The sequence below is a fragment of the Phalacrocorax aristotelis genome, chromosome W, assembly GCF_949628215.1.
Source record: "Phalacrocorax aristotelis chromosome W, bGulAri2.1, whole genome shotgun sequence".
Lineage (NCBI taxonomy): Eukaryota > Metazoa > Chordata > Aves > Suliformes > Phalacrocoracidae > Phalacrocorax > Phalacrocorax aristotelis.
This window is the reverse complement of record NC_134310.1, coordinates 26,849,153-26,865,030: the sequence shown is the minus strand read 5'-3', so window position 1 is coordinate 26,865,030 and position 15,878 is coordinate 26,849,153. Positions and strand designations below refer to the sequence as shown.

The following is a 15,878-nucleotide window of genomic DNA, read 5'->3' as shown; positions in this document are numbered from 1 at the left end:
GTCAGCCCAAAGCCAAGTCAAGAGACAAGCGACGTTTGTCCCAGCCCAGTTATGCCCTTGCAGAAGCCTCAGGCCTCACTGCCTTGATGAAGCCGTTATGTTGTACGCTGGCTTTGGAAAGGGGATGCTACTGTTGCCACTTAACGCTTGGTACTAGTAAGCTCAGTGATGATCCCCAGGCTCACCATTTGATCACAAGAGAAGGTAGGATTAAAACACTGGGACTTAAGATTTCACAGGCCCTCATCTCTATTAGAGAATCAGGACAGGCTTCTCACACACACACCCCCGCTCCCAGCTCCCTTTGCATAAGGGAACAGGTGGCTAAATTGACAAAATTAAGGCATAGCCAGACAGACCACTGTACTGGTTAAGGTAAGTGGGAAAAATTCCAAGTGCTGAGACAGTGGCCCAAGGATACAACTCCTTCAGGAGGAAGTCAGGTCCCACTAGCCCAGGCTAGAACAAAGGCACACAGACACCTTTGTTCACAAGAAAAAACTGCTGCAGAGCCCATGTGTCAAGTCTTAGGCAGATGTAGATATCGCCTCATAGATTCAACCACCAAAACTGAACAGCAGCTAGTAACCCAAACCCCTTCCTAGTCTTTGGCACTTAGGCTCTACATTTGGGTACAGCAAGAGGTTTCTTCTTTCCCCACCACAGCTGGCAGTGAGATCCACCCCTTTCCCAGCTAGAGCGCCAGCAAGGTGTGAGACCTGGCTTCCAGGCATGGCTCAGCTTAAGCTGGGCTCAGATCCCTGGCTGGAACACTTGTGGGATGCACCCATCAGTGAAATGGCACTGCTGCACAGCCACTACCACAACATTCATACAGCCATAAAGAAAAGTAAAAAAAGTCCCTAAGCAAACATGGCTGGAAAGCACTTTTTATTTTCAAGTAGTGATTCTGCCCAATCTGGATGGGAAACTCCAGTTCAGTGTCTACTAGTCCAAATATCTTGTTATCTCCTAATAGTTTACCTTGTGTGAGAACACTTTAGTCCCTTCATAGAAGCCACCACATTGGGAGATGAAATTAAATCTGCTTCTCCCACTTCCCTTGCAATGTCCTAGCAGCTAAGGAGATTACATCCTTCTAGTCTGTCTCCCTGCCCCAGCAAACAGTGAAATCTTTTATAAAATACAGAAGAGCTTCAAAAGAAGGGATTTCAAAAATCTCACTACAGGGGCATAGGCACTTTTAGTCTCCAACACTCACCTCTTCCAGCTGCTGTCACGTTGCTACCTACACAGCATAAACTGACCTTTCCAGGCGAGGTGTGTAAGCCAAGAACAATACAGAGCTCAGCCCCAAAGCAGCCCAAGTCCTCTGTTGCAGAAGTCCTCAAAAAAATGATGCCTAAAAGGTAGGCTCCAAGATGGAACGTCTGTGCCAGAGCCAAACCAGAAGTTACAGAATATCACAGCCACACAACACATTTTATTCTATAAAGAAATCAACCTAAGTACTTCCCAACCCTTTTCATCCCCAATTATTTGCAAGGCTGTACTGCAAACCTAGTAGGAGCACCCCTGCCCCGCAACACACTGCTTGAGCCAAGTCAAAGCCTATGAGCCCAAAAGTGAGCCCCACATACAGCTATACAAATACAAGGGAAGAAAGAACCGAGTGTGGCATGTGGAGCATCTTATGGCAGCTTTTCCACTGATGAAAAGGGACTGGATCCATGCTTGCTTCCTCAGCAAGTAGAATGTGTTGCTGGCTTGGCCCCCTTTTCCAAAGAAGCCTCCTTACCTCTTGCAGCCCTTTCAGCAGGGAATTTATCAGCCTGCCAGTATCAATATCGACTGCCCTGGCCAGTCTGGACCATTGGGAAGGGCACGAGGCAAACCAAGCAGCTCACCGTGGCTCTCAAGGCTGGAAAATTCGCTTGCTCCTGAGGCTGGTGTTAATAAAAGCCAATGAATGCAAAAGGTTCAGCGAGTGTTTATTGCTCTGCCGTGGCAGGGGCTGGAAAGGCAGCAGGATTTCGGCCCCGACCACCTGGACTGGCCGCTCGTCCCTTCCGGCTCCAGGAGCCAGGGCGCTTCACATGTTGGCTCTCTCCCGCTGCAGCCGCGAGTTGTAGGCTCGGAAAACCTTGTTCCAGGCGTCCATGTAGCGGTCCATGCACATGGCGATACACTTCTGCGGAACAGAGAGCCCTCAGCGGTCACCCCGGGGGGGCGGCCCGCGGGTCCCCGCATCTCCCCGACCGCGCTCACCTGCTCCGAGTTGTCCAGCGCGCCGCCGGGCTTCCCGATGCACTTCCGAAAGCACTTGTCCGTCATGCGCTGCGGAGAGAGGCCGTGAGAGCGGCGGGACCGGGAGCACCGCGCTGCCGAGGGGCAGCAGCACGACCGCCCGCCCCAGAGCGGGGCCGGGACCCACCGGGCCAGCCCCGCCCACCCCCCGCGGCCCCTCCTGACCTGCAAGAGCTCCTGTGCGTTGGCCACAGCGATTTGCACCTTCACCTGCTCCATGATGAGCCCCGGGTCCAGCTTCCCCCCACCGCCACCCCCGGAGCCGAAGGCGCTCTCCATGCCGCAGTCACCACGGGCGGCAGCCCCCACGCTACCGGCGAAATGGCGACTGGCCGGGACTACGGCTCCCAGCGTGCACGGCGGGCGGGGCGGCACCGCACGGCCCCTCCCAGGGCTCAGCGATCCTCTCAGACACGGGCGGCGGCGGGACTGGGGCCGCGCCTCAGCGCAGGCGGAGCTGGGGCGGCGAGGGCGAGCTGGGCCCGCCGAGGCGCCGGGACGGGACGGGGCTGGGCCCGCGCCTGAGGCAGCAGGGGATGCCAGTCCCACCGCGCCTCGCGGCGGGCTGAGGCCCGCGTCCCGCGGCGGGACGAGCTGCGGTGGAGGTGACCCGGAGGAAGAGCGCTCCTGGGTGCTGGGGCGGAGAGCGCGCCTGCAGCGCTGACAGTGCTGCGGCCGGGGGAACCGGCGGGCCGGTGCCCGGCGTCATGTTCCCTAGTGGCGCAGCTGCGGGTGGCTGGGCCTCGGCCAGGGCTGCCCGCCAAACCTGGACAATTCTCAGGTTGGGCACGTTTGAGTACCAGGTTTTAAGCACAGCCCCACACACACTGAGGCAAGGGGAAGGGACTTAAACCTGCCTTACCACAGAGAAAAATGGTGTACAACTCCATCCTAGCACAAAATATAAGCATTATGATCCAGGCTCCCTACAGATAGCAAGGCCATGCTGAGTTTTCCCTGGAATTACTTTCTTCTGTCCTTTGCAGCTATGATGATGGTTCCATCTGCCTTGGATAACTTGGGTAAGAGCCTCACACCCTTAAAGCCTGCATTAATTCCACAATGGTATATCTTCCATTAAATAAGAATGTAAGAAGGCTGTGGGAGTTGGTAAAAGCAAAAATGGGAGACAACGCTACGGAGCTTTTTTCAGGAGTAGATGTGATGTGCAGAAGAGAGCATGCTCTTGTTCCCTCAAGTCAGGTCAAGGGGGCTAAATGGAAAGCAGCCCTTCAGTGCTGGGGCTGTGGCGGTCAGCAGGGTGGCGAGAAAGGAAGGGAAGTTTATCTGCTCCAGCTGCTTGAGTTCTTCCCTCTGCTTTTGCTGGGAGCAGTGCTGATGATCAGAGAGGACAGCACTTTCCAGGAGCACTGCATCTGTGTACAGCTTAAATGAAGGCACTCATTTGTTTCTGGAGCGCAGCACACAATGCAGCTGGTCCCCTTCAGGAGTACAGGGAGCTCACTGTCCCCTACACCTCTACACACAGGAAAGTCCCCTGGGACAAATCATCTCACACAGCCCATGTGGCCTCTGTGCTGGTTAAACGAAGGGAGGAGACAAATAAAATGCAAAACGTTTATTTGAGTGTGTTGTACAAAAGGTTTCCAGTCAAAATGTATATTACAAATCATTGAAAAAGACAAGACATTTGGCATGCATATTCTAAGAAGAAAAAAACCACTTTGAAATGATAAAGTCTAGATCATTATGTAGTTTTCATAAGTTCCATGTGTACATTTTCATAATTTTGTATTTCAAATTGCAACCCTTTTCATAATTCTGTATTTTAAAAACTTGAACCTTCTAAAAACTCGTCTGCAGCAGCCAACTGATGGTGGTCAGTTACACTGGCCAGTGACCTAGAATCTAAGCTATCAAAATAAAGATTGCGTTTAAGAAAAAAAACTTTTTTTAAAAAAATCACAATTCAAGTCACAAGGCATCACTGTTATGAAAATGGAGTTCAACTGAGAAGGTACTGTTGTGCCCAAATGGAAAGCATTTTGGCTTAAACTTGGTTAAAACAGCTTATTACTAATTTTAGTGTAATGATGATCTGGGTAGCTGGAATATACAACATCATCTACCTTATCAACACGGAATCATCACTTCATTAAAAACTAACTAGAAAATTTGGACATTCAATAAAACACATTTTATTTTCCTGAACTCCAAGTCAATACACTGTGCTATTCTGAATGGAGTCTTTCAATATTAAGCATCCTGTTCACTCTCTAGACCTTAGCATTTCAAGAAAGGCATTATGTTTACAAATAATAATTGCGTGTAAATATGGTCTTGCATAAAAAAGCTTTTAAATTATTTTAAACTGGTTTAAAGCTAAGCATATTGAAGGGCAAATAAAAATTCTGTTTCCCATGCCATTTTAAGTGAGAAAAGAAACTCTCCAAGATAATTTGTCTTGACATTCAGCTAAAAAAAAATTGCTTTGAAAAATGCAATCACTATCTCACCCTTCCACTCACTGGTTTACAACAGGGCTTTGTTTCCTGCTCAAACAGGGTTTGGACCCAACAGTGGCAATAAAATCCAGTATCAAATACGGATAATGCCCTTGTTTAGAGAGAAGACTTTCTAAAGAAGATACGGAAAGGGGAGAGAGAGAATGGCTTAACAGTGAGGAAGTGAGAGAAGTAGCTACAAGAGATGTAAAACAGCATGCATGTTTTCATACAGCATCAAAATCTCTTTGATGCACACAAAAGAAACAGATACTCAAATATTTTGGGGTGTAGCGAGGATTTCTATAAGCCTCTTCTAACTAACCCCATTCAGGATTTACTTACAGGGCCTTTATACAGGAGAAGCATTAAAAAAGAAAAAAGGGTGTATAAAAAACAGTAGGATCCCTGAACTGAACATGAGGTGTCCTGTTGCTCAAGGATAAACATGCACGTTAAGTGCTCTCCTTTCACAGTACGGTCTGCTCCATGCTGCAATACAATTTTCACGACTAACGCAAGCTGCAGACAAGCTTGTCTGGCTTTTACATTACAGGTCCCGGGAAGCAGATCTTTATTTTCTTCCTGAGACTTCTGATTCCTGCTACAAACACAGACTCTGCCAGCCAGCTCCCACCTGATGGCAAAACGGCGCTGAAGATGAGTGATCAATGCATCAGTGTAAACTATAGTTTTTGTCAGGGCAAATCTAGAGTCCCGAGCTAGCCTAACTGCACACACTGGGAAATAAAGCTGTGCAGCAACAAAGGAATCAACACCCACTCTATTACATGGAATAAGTCACCAAGGGAGAAAAACAGCATGATATGTCAGAGGCTCTCTGTAACCATACCTCACTCTGCAGGACGCCACGGTACCGACAGTTCTGCAGACGGATGGACTTGTTCTGACACAAGCATTTCCACATGGTGCGAACTTAGGAGTAGGAAGTATGCGTTTATCGTATTTTATATGATATTGTGTTATGATCTACACAGTGAAAAGATTGGCTTTGTTTCCTGACAAATCAAATGCATTTCTCCTTCAGGCTCTACACCTGATACCAGACACTGGAGAAGAAGTGCTGACTATCCTCCAACTTCAAGTGTGTCTCACATACAGGATCAAATGGGAAAAGAGGGCAAGGGGACACTGGATTTTATTTGAACAAAAGAGCTTTAATTATCCTGAAAATGAAAAAATAAAAATCCCTGAAAGACAGGGAAAAAAGGAAACAGTGCTTTTTGGTTTGGTAAAGCCAAAAAACATCCCAGTATGGCGCACCAACGTTAAAGGGACAGTGCTATTATAATGCAGCTCAGCATCAAAAGCAAGAGGAAAGGATGGTGTCTAGAGAAGACGCACACACAAAAAAGTACATGGAATACAGTAGTTTTCCTCTGTCTTGTAATTTACAGCTAGGAATTATTTATCATATTTTTAGTAGCCTTTTTAGAAAGCACTGTGGTGACAGAATCACCTGCAGTTAGACTGCTGGCATTCAGCTTTTCCCAGTGTCATTCCCTGTTTTATATGAACACCTGGATATACCCAAATGTGGTACTGAAGAATAAAATAGACTGTTTCCAAAGTTAAAGGACACAGTTCCAAATCTAAGGACAAATTCCGCAGACTGTTACTGAGGGGCACAGTGCTCATCACAAAAGATCTGCAAGCACTAGTCCTTAAGGCTACAAGACGACACATTGCTCATACAGTAGCTGGTAAGAAAACTATGGCTCAGGTAGCAAGAGGTTTTTCCTTGTTCAAGCTGCCTTTCCTAGCCCATTCTTTACAGGAAAAAAATTCACAGAAAAAATGCAAATGGACTACACGCTCATTGCTTTAGTATCCAAGATCACAGAACAATCTTAAAGAAGAATAAGCAATCTATAACTGGCCAATGTAAAAAAAAATAAATACAGATCTTTAGGGAAAAAAGCAAAAAAGCCCTCAAACATTATGTAATTATTTTATAGAAACTGTGGGTCAGAAAGGGAAATGCTGTCCAGTGGTTGGAAGGTGCATTGCAAAAATACTTTTACATTGATTGCATTCATCTGCAGAACAACAAATTTAGAAAAGGTAATTGGTAACAGTATGTCTGAGAAACATAATTTCACTAGATACATTTTACAGAGAGATAGACATGATTTACTACATATTTAACCTTCTACTCAAGCAGAGTGGGAAAATCACATTAGAAAAATGGCCAAGTACATCAATGAAGTTATCCCATCATCCCAAACAGCCAAATCTTCATAATTCTTTTCTGTAATGAATCTTTTGATAATAGATTAAAACATAATTCTAAATGTCTATTAGTTTAACTTCAGTAATTCAGTCATCCCACTCAAATAGAGAAAAGTAGCATCTTTATTTTTAAATGGCAGAACAAATCCATAAGCTTAAAAAAAACCCTTTTGTTCCCACCCTGCTTGCATTACAAAGCCATCAGTCAAAGCCACTAAACTGACTTCCTAGGTTATATCTGTCAGTCACAATAGTTCGGAGAACATAACGTCCAAAAGCCACCAAAAACATCCAAACCTTGTAGCTTGTTTGATGAGCCTAAACTATTTGAATGACAAGATCAGACTTCAAGAGTGTAGGTAAAAACAGGATTCTATGTTGGCATCAAACAGTATCCAAATTTTGTATCCAAGCTAATAACTAGCAGAAAACACATTTGCTTGTACAATAGCCAATACATTCTTCCAAGCAGACAAGTGTTTCTCCTAGTGCTTAAAGGTGCACCACTATATGAATACTAACCCTCATGGGAATCAGTTACCTCCACAGAAATGCAGCACAAGAAACCTTAAGCTAAAGGGACACTGTCAGATCTAAAATGAAATAAAAATCACCTGCTGCTCATACAAAGCATTTTCTATAAAAAGCATTATTCTCCCTCCACTCGCTGTTAGACTTTGAGTGTTTGAACACTGCAAAGCAGTGCTTATGTCCTAAACAGCAGCAGTTTCTTTTAACTTTTAAAGTCTGTACTATTTTGCAAATACTGCTCCTTAAGATATCTGACAATGCCGCTTTGAATATAAGTATGAACAAGTTGAATCTAGCTCTGATTTAAAAAGTCAACATTTACACAGGATAACCTTTAAAATCCCTGATATTTATCATTGCCAAAAGTCAAAATATTTTTAACATCTAAAATCTCATTCTGTTTAATGCTGAGCATGCCAAAAGCATTAAATCATGATGCTTAACATAATCTGTAATGCACATCACAACTCACGTCCATGATTTAACAAGGTTTCATTTGTGACGATGTCAAAAATCCCTTAAAAAAAAAAAACAAACAACCCCAGTTAAAACTCTGGTTTTGACACTTCCATACCTTAAGATGGTGTATATAGTCAGTAAGCAGAACCCATCATTCTCCATTTTCTGAAATAATGATATGGAGCTAAGGTGTTGACAGACTCAGACATTTTTACCACTGTCAAACCCTGGAGCAGGACAAGATGCCACGGTCCTGAGCCAACAATGGCTGAAATGCAGCTTCCCTCTGTCGCTTCCATTGGTGTAGCAGCGTTTTTAATGAACCGGGGGGGTCTAATTTTCCTAAGCTGGGCACTGCTGAGGATACCAGGCAAGATTCCTCCCTACTATAGGAACTGGTGGTAACTACTGTGGATCTCTCCTGTGGCCCTGCAGATCAACATGCCTTCTTAATTTTTAAGTTATCCTGGTTATAGATGCAATTCTAGATTTACCATACACTCAAGGAGTCTTATCCCATTTTAGCTAAAAATTTCTTTTCTGTTGCAGGTTTGTACATAAGACTTAAACTCTGTATGGGGAAAAATGTTGTATTCCAATATAGTGTTTCAAAGAGGGAAAAATAAAGAAATCTATTAAAAATTCTGGCAGTTTTGTTCAATAAAGGGGTTTTTCTGAGTTTTTTTATAAAAATGTACCAAGGAGTAAACTTCAAAGAAATCAGATGATGCATATAAAAATAGTTTTCAGTGGCTCTGGAGAGGAAAAAAAATAGCAAAAATAAAAGGAAATAAATGAAAAAAATTAGCAAATAATAGTTTCTTTTTCTTTCTTCACATCACTGAGCATCCTCTAGAGGTTGTTCTGGGATCCCCCTAAAATAAGACAGAAAGAGTTGAGCTCAATTCTCACTATGTTTTCTTATTGTAAGCCTAAACTCTGGTTATCATCTCAGTAGTTAAAAGCTTTTTTTTTTTGTTTAGTTACATTCAGGGAACACCCCAGCTGTAGAGGAAGCGTGGCACATATCACAGTCTACTGCCAGGATTAAGGCACTGCTACTCTGGTTGTGGCTTTCTACGATGGGCTGACTGGTTAATCTCTGTACTTCCGGCACCGACACAGATGACAAATGAAAATCATTATGTCATTAGCTTTAGAACAAGAATTTTCTTCCTTTATTTCAAACGATGCTTCCGTTTGAGAGAGCGCTATGCTGCATAGCTGCTTCTTAGGGTAAAAACCCAAGAGTTTCTGTTTCAGTTGCTTTATACTACAAATACACTGCTCAGTCTCCTGGAGACCAAAAAAGCTTTCAGAACTCAACTTCAAACTTACACAGAACGAGTTATTTGTGAAGAGAGCTACTAATGGCCACTGATCAGGAGAACAAATTGCTTGAGTTTGAAATAAGTTTAAAATGTTTTCTGGTATCAGCTGTATGAAGTATCTTTCTCCTTTTCTCTCTGCCAGCTGCTGGTCAGTTATTTCACAGTACTTAACTAAGGGTTATGAAAACATACAGGTGATATTATGAAAAACCAAGTTTATTTCACATGTAGCAGGTATATACTACCAGAAAATAAACCAATAAGCTGAAGCTTGCAGCAACAGAAGCACTCCCCCTTTCCTGGTTTTTAGTAGTTTATATTTCCCAGTGGCTATGCATACAGCAAGGAAGCCACTGACTCTGTTTTATAGAGAAGAAAATACTGGAATGGGAGGAACACTGACTGTTCAAACTAATCTTATGAACCCTAAAAATAGTCTATGTAATTGCAGTGCTGTAAATCTGTGATCCATCGCATACTTCCGTAGATACCCTGCCATCCTGATGTGACGTTAGCCACTGCTTGAGCTGTACCACAACTGATTCAAGCAGGAATTCCTGGAAGAATTGCTCCCATTATACTCTCCCTGTGCATTGTAGCAATGCTGCAGGGTTGCAAGCCATTCTGAGATTGTCCTCTGCAAGCATCCATTGGAAAAATGGACCAGGAAGCTCAGAGTTGGCAGAAGTTGAAGGGACCCCCCCTAAATCTTATGCCTGATTAACCCAACCAACGAGGCACAAGTTAAACATCTGATCTGCATCTTATTACCTGTTGGTTGAAAAGGTCTTCCTCTCCAAACTCTGCTTCATCCTCTTCCTCTTCATTCTCCCGCACGACTACTGATTTAGTAACGCTTCTCACTGCAACTTCCTACACGAAATGACAGATAAGGAGATGGCCTGTAGTATCTATCTCTTAAGTTTTTGCTATACCATCAATATAATACCCCTATTAAATCTTGGAGGGTTTAAAGCAATTTGCCCTTGTTAGCTATGCAAGCAAATACTGGTAATATCCTTCAAACTACAACATTCCCATTTCTATTCACTAAAAGGCATGGTAATGTAATTTAGCTTCAGGAATTTTCTCTCATTACCCAGGGATTTGAGAGGAAGCAGCCACGTTTCAGGTGGTCGCTACTCAATTTCGTACAAGCTCATAGTGGACCCAGCTAGCAGCTGAGACATGCTGTAATGTGAGAAACTAAAGTTTCTCAGTATGATTACACAGCATTAAGAATATTCCTAATTTCTACTAAATATTCTATATCAATTGCATATATCAATTATCAGGACAGCCTTCCAAACCAGGCACTAAAAAGAATTCTAAAACCCCAGGAAACTTCCCTTATTAGAAGATTATTTTTGACACTTAGTTGTAAGAAATTGTTCTGTAGACTTAGACCCTTGAAATCATAGGTGCAAATTTCTACTTATGGAAAAAGTCGCCCTAAACCTACACTGCTAAGCAGGGATACTAAAGGTAACCACAGTGGGAACGGACATGGATTTGAAAATTTTTCAGATACTAGTTTAACCACTTCTATTTAAATACAAAGTCAGCTAGCTTTCTAGTTGTACACTTGACCCTCCCTCCTGCCTTGTCCTGTGCTGCTGTTCCTGCACAAAATGATTCCACAGAACTGCCAGCAAGAAAGGCAGCATGAAAACTGATACAACTGTGGTCTGTTTCACTTTCCTATTTCCATCAGAGCACTGGGATAACAACACATACATGAATAACAGCCAAAGCATCCTCCCTTGCAGGAATCTTCTGCAAGGATGGTTTTAAAGAAATCAGTTGTGGGCAGATGTAGGACAATGCAGAACACACAGGAACCTGCGCCAAATGAGAACTTCTGATACACTTCCAGCATCAAAAGGCCAGCTATCTTCCTACACTAATACTTACACTGCACCCCAGAATATTGTAGGTACTATATAAGGTCACTTTGAATTGTCATCAATACTTATTTTCTTTGTCCCTTCTGAAAATAAATACTCAAATTCCAAACAAATTCTCTACTAGCACAGTGTTTTTCTAAAACAGGAAAAATAAGTCTATGGATGTAACCAGGATGATGGTCACAGTTTTCCAGAACTTCCCAAAACTCTCAGAGATACGTACAGATATTTAATAGTTTCAGTGCTATAACTGTCTTGTTTTAGATAATGTTTGGGGAGATCTTAAAAATCAGGATTTTGTCATCGTTACCCCCTCCCCCCAAATTAAAGCGTTTGGGAGATAACCCAGACACAGCTTTTTCCTACAGACAGCCTACCTCTCCTTCAGAGTTTACGAGGTATGTGCGGATATTTCCTCCAGTGCCCCAGCTGCCTTGATTCTTCCACACGAGAACAGAAGGGGGGCTATGAGGTACTCCTGCATCTGCACCCCAAATCTAGTGGGAAAGACATTCTGTAATTAGCAATTTATACACATTTTTAAATATACAGAACCCACTAATTCTCCTACCTCTCTCTACATACCAGTTTTGTTTCTGAATTCCAATGAGTTTTACCCTGCTTTTACCTACACCATTACTTGTATTATTCTCAGTCTACAACAAAAAGTAACACTAGCCATAAAAACCCCAAGAGAAATAAAAACTTATCTAATACTGCAGTCATCAATTCTTTTCTGACTAGTTCTCCTACCACTGTCTCAATGACTATGCTGTATGGAGCCGAGACATAAAATGCAGCTTGTAGTGTATCAATTTGATCTTTTATATGTATCTGAGCAACTGATACTTAAGTAGAAATAGCTGGAACTGATTAAAAGAAAGCCATTTTTTTCTTGTGAAAGAACATCTCTTGCAGACAAAGCAAAACACAAAATTACAGAAGAGCAGCTGTTCTATTACAGTTAAGGCTGAGAACATCTAGTAGACTTTAGTTAAGTTTAAGAGTAGACTGAGTGAATGCTCTGAAACGTTCCTATTTCATTAAGAGGCTGACCAGGATTAACATTCCAAACCTGGGCAACAGTGCTTGAAAACAAACAGCCCTTGACCCACTCTCCAAAACACCTTCTTCGTCAGCCTCCTCTGTGCCCGAAATGGTCTTAAATACTTAAGTGCTAATAAAGAAATTCAGTTTCTGTGCTGCATTTTTATAAGTGAGATCCATGAAAGCAAAAGTCATACACCAAATCAGGCTGTACTAAATGTCAGATTTACAACTGCCATAGCATCAACAAAAGAATACGTTGGTGACAACTGTAAGTATAACTTACTGTTACGGTCTGCCCAGCTCTGAGGACATACTTAGGAGTGAATTTGTAAGCAATTTCTTCTCCATCTCCAATTTGTCTTTTCAGTCTCCAGTTACCCAAAGACTGATCCTAATGGAGAGAGTCATAATGTTATTTAGGGTGAGCAAAACAGAGCAAACATGCATCAGAGCTTTCTCTAGGCCTCTCTGTTATTAAAACGATGTGAATATAAGTTTTTTTACATGGTTGTTAAACACCTGCATTCTAACTTGAAAGTATTTTTCTATACCCACTAATAGTCTAAAGTGTAACTCCCATAAGGTCATTCAGCAAAATTTTAAAAGACGCATTTCACACAAAAAAGTTCTGCTAAAGCCAAGCAAGGCTATTTACACGAGCAAGGTACCAGCACACACGTTCAGACATTTGGGACACAAACTGTGTTTTCTTCCTGCAGCAAACATTACACTCATGCCAGCACACTGTAACGCTCAACTTTCAAATGCCCCTGCTAATTACTGCACCTTGAGATGTTGCTCCTGCTCTGAGTGACTCCACCTCCTTGTGCTACAAAAAGCTAGGTAACATTTCAATTTAGCTCGTCCTTCTCATTTTCTAGGAGTTCTGCTGACACTCACCTTCTCCGAGTTGTTCTTCAGCTGAATGTATTTGCCCTCCAGGTCTATCTCTTCTATGCTGATACTTCCTGTAGCTGAAGCTTGCTGGGACATTTGGAAGCTACTGCTACTGCCACTAATACTTCCAGTGCCAATTCCACTTGTTCCGCTGCCTGAAAGCTCCTCTGCTTCAATACGTTTTCTCTTGCCTCGGGAAGAGCGAACAAGTGAAGTGCTGCTGCTGCTGGAGGTAGCCCGAGAGACTGTAACACGGGAGGAGGGGCTTGGAGAGAGCTTCAACCTTAACACAATGAAGCAAGCATTTTAATTAACTCATCCAGGGAACTACACAAAAAACAATAATGCTACAATATACCCAGTAACCAGACTGTAATATGGCCCGAGGCTGAAAGCAGCCTCACTGTCTGTGTCAGGATGAGAAGGAGGGAGGCTATCATCCATTCCTGAGAAATTTTCCAGTAGTATGATTATGTGATCTGGAAAGCAATGCTAATGAGAGCAACACAGATCACTTAACCCTCCCCTCCAGTGTATCTACTACTTAACACACTATTCTTGGGCCACATAATTTAAAAACAGGAAAACACAGAAGTATAAGCACTTAAATAAAAAGAGGAAATGAATGTCAAGCACAGAATGATATATTCCACTATACTGAGACCATTATAAAAACCCAAAATAAAATAAAGACAGTGTTCAGACGAGAACACTTTCAAGTGTTCCATGCAACACGTTATCATGTGAAGCCGGTATGACCTCAGTGAAATAAAATCTGGGCTTTCCTGCTCCAATGGTAAAAAAATAATTGTAAGAAATGAAAATAACACTTGCCAGTCCTAAGAAAAGAATGTGGAATCTGTACGTACCTTTCCTCTTCTCCTTCCAGGAGTTTTCGGTAAGCGCTGATCTCCATGTCCAGTGCTAACTTAACATCAAGCAGTTCCTGGTACTCTGTAAGCTGCTGCTGCATCTGGTCCCTCATTTCTGTCATTTCCCTCTCCTTTGCATCTAGCATCTTCCTAAACTTTTCCCGCTCACCAGCCATCATTTCCTCCAATTCATGAATGCGATCCTCTGCTGCACTAGCCTAGGTAGACAGCACAACAGAAAACCCAGTTGGCATCTATGTGGGTATAGTCACAAAGTTAAAAATTCATCTCCCCCCAAATGAAGATAACAAAGATTTCTCTCTGTAAAATTCAGAAAATAAAGGTACATAAAATTTAATATATTCAAACAATACAGTGCTCTGTAATAGAGATCACAGAATCACAGATGAAAGCAAATATAGTCCCTTTACCTGTTTCTGAAGCCCCGAAAGCTGGTAGCTGAGAGCTTCTATTCTCATGCGAGCCTCCTTCAACTCCTCTCGAGCTGCACCAGCAGCTTTGTCATTTTGGTCAGAGGACAGTTTGGCATTCTCCAGCTGGAAGGCAAGGTTTATACAAAAGTCACTTGCATTGAGTTATAGATACCCTGCAAATATCCTTTTGGTAAAAAATAGAAACTATTTAACCTTAAATAATTTTAAATGGAAATCTGGTAAGTTTATGGTAAGAATTGCAAAGTAAAAAGGAAATGCTCTAAGGACCAGGAAAAGCTATTTCAGTCCTATTCCTATAGGATTTGCTTATGATATTAAAAAATAGTCTATTGGTCCTTCCATTATACAAGCAGCCTTATAGTTTCCAAAACCTGAGGTTCATGTGATGACACTATCTGCCTGTTTGTCTTAAGAACAATCACACTGGGTCAGAGCAAAGGCTAACTAGTTCATGTCCTGCGCTAAGAGTCCCCTGGATGCCCAGGGACTAAGCTCAATAAAATATTCCACAGGTATTATGTATCAGCTGGCCATTCACAAGTCAGGGACTTCCTAAGCCAGAGACAGTCTTTGGATGCTTACTGTCTCTCAATGGATTTTTCAGGCAGGAATTTGTCTCTGCTTTTTGAATTTATGGGGCAAGGAGTTCAGCTATATATTAATGAAAAGCAACCTTTTGTTTCTTCTGAATCTGCCACTGGACATTCACTGTCCCTACTTCTTCTGAAAAATAATAAACAATCACTCCTCATTCACCTTCTCTGTGCTATTTAACCTTTTACAGACATCCATTGTATCTTCCCCTTCTCTCGACTCATCTCTTTTCCCAGGTGAAGTTTTATTTTAAACTTTCCTCATGCAGGCCTGTTTCATGCTAACTGCCTTTGTTAATCTTCTCTGTATTACTCTGGACCACCTTTTCAAGAAGGACTAAACCACCCACAGCACTCCAGATTACATTCTGCCCCAGAGGCAAAACAATGCTTTTGGTTGTATTCTCTAACAGTTGTCAACATTCAATTTGTTCTCAATTTTTGTTAATTTCTCCTAGTGATCCAGCTTGGTTTCTAGTGGCTAAATTTTAAACAAATCCAATAGAGCAACCACAGAGCTCAAAGCTATTACACAGTACGTTTCATCAAAGCAGATAACTAGGAAAAGCATCCTTTGCATGCCTTGCAGCTGGAGTTCAACAGTTCTGCTGAGCTCCATGGAATCCACCCAGGAACTAAACTGCCCCAATTCAAAGAACAGTTACAGGCAGAACATGTTCTTTAGCCACACAGCACAAAGCTTTGTAAAATCCACCTTCATTAGCTCTGCCATTCACAGGGTTCCGAGTAGGGAAGAAAACACACGTAGAACCTTCTTTAAGCTAAGGGTTTTGAAG

At 42.6% G+C, this 15,878-nt stretch overlaps 2 protein-coding genes and 1 long non-coding RNA gene across 3 annotated transcripts in view; 1 reads left to right on the top strand and 2 right to left on the bottom strand.

The window, feature by feature from the left end:
* The window catches only part of LOC142049855 (uncharacterized), a 704,768-nt gene that overhangs the window by 552,131 nt on the left and 136,759 nt on the right, over positions 1-15,878 (top strand). The gene's annotated exons all lie outside the window — the stretch shown is intronic.
* On the bottom strand, positions 1,935-2,619 carry TIMM13 (translocase of inner mitochondrial membrane 13). Its single transcript, XM_075077805.1, has 3 exons — positions 2,434-2,619; positions 2,230-2,298; positions 1,935-2,152 (listed from the first exon to the last, which is right to left on the bottom strand). Exons 1-3 carry the CDS (start codon positions 2,545-2,547, stop codon positions 2,054-2,056), a joined length of 282 nt encoding a protein of 93 aa, XP_074933906.1. The 5' UTR covers positions 2,548-2,619; the 3' UTR covers positions 1,935-2,053.
* LMNB2 (lamin B2) overlaps positions 3,833-15,878 on the bottom strand; it is a 40,322-nt gene continuing 28,276 nt past the window's right edge. The window contains exons 6-12 of the mRNA XM_075077804.1: positions 14,465-14,590; positions 14,031-14,251; positions 13,165-13,444; positions 12,548-12,655; positions 11,592-11,711; positions 10,079-10,180; positions 3,833-8,851 (exon numbers count right to left, since the gene is read on the bottom strand). Of these exons, the coding sequence (XP_074933905.1) occupies positions 8,810-8,851; positions 10,079-10,180; positions 11,592-11,711; positions 12,548-12,655; positions 13,165-13,444; positions 14,031-14,251; positions 14,465-14,590 (999 nt within the window). The 3' untranslated portion in view covers positions 3,833-8,809. The remainder of the gene's footprint in view (positions 8,852-10,078; positions 10,181-11,591; positions 11,712-12,547; positions 12,656-13,164; positions 13,445-14,030; positions 14,252-14,464; positions 14,591-15,878) is intronic.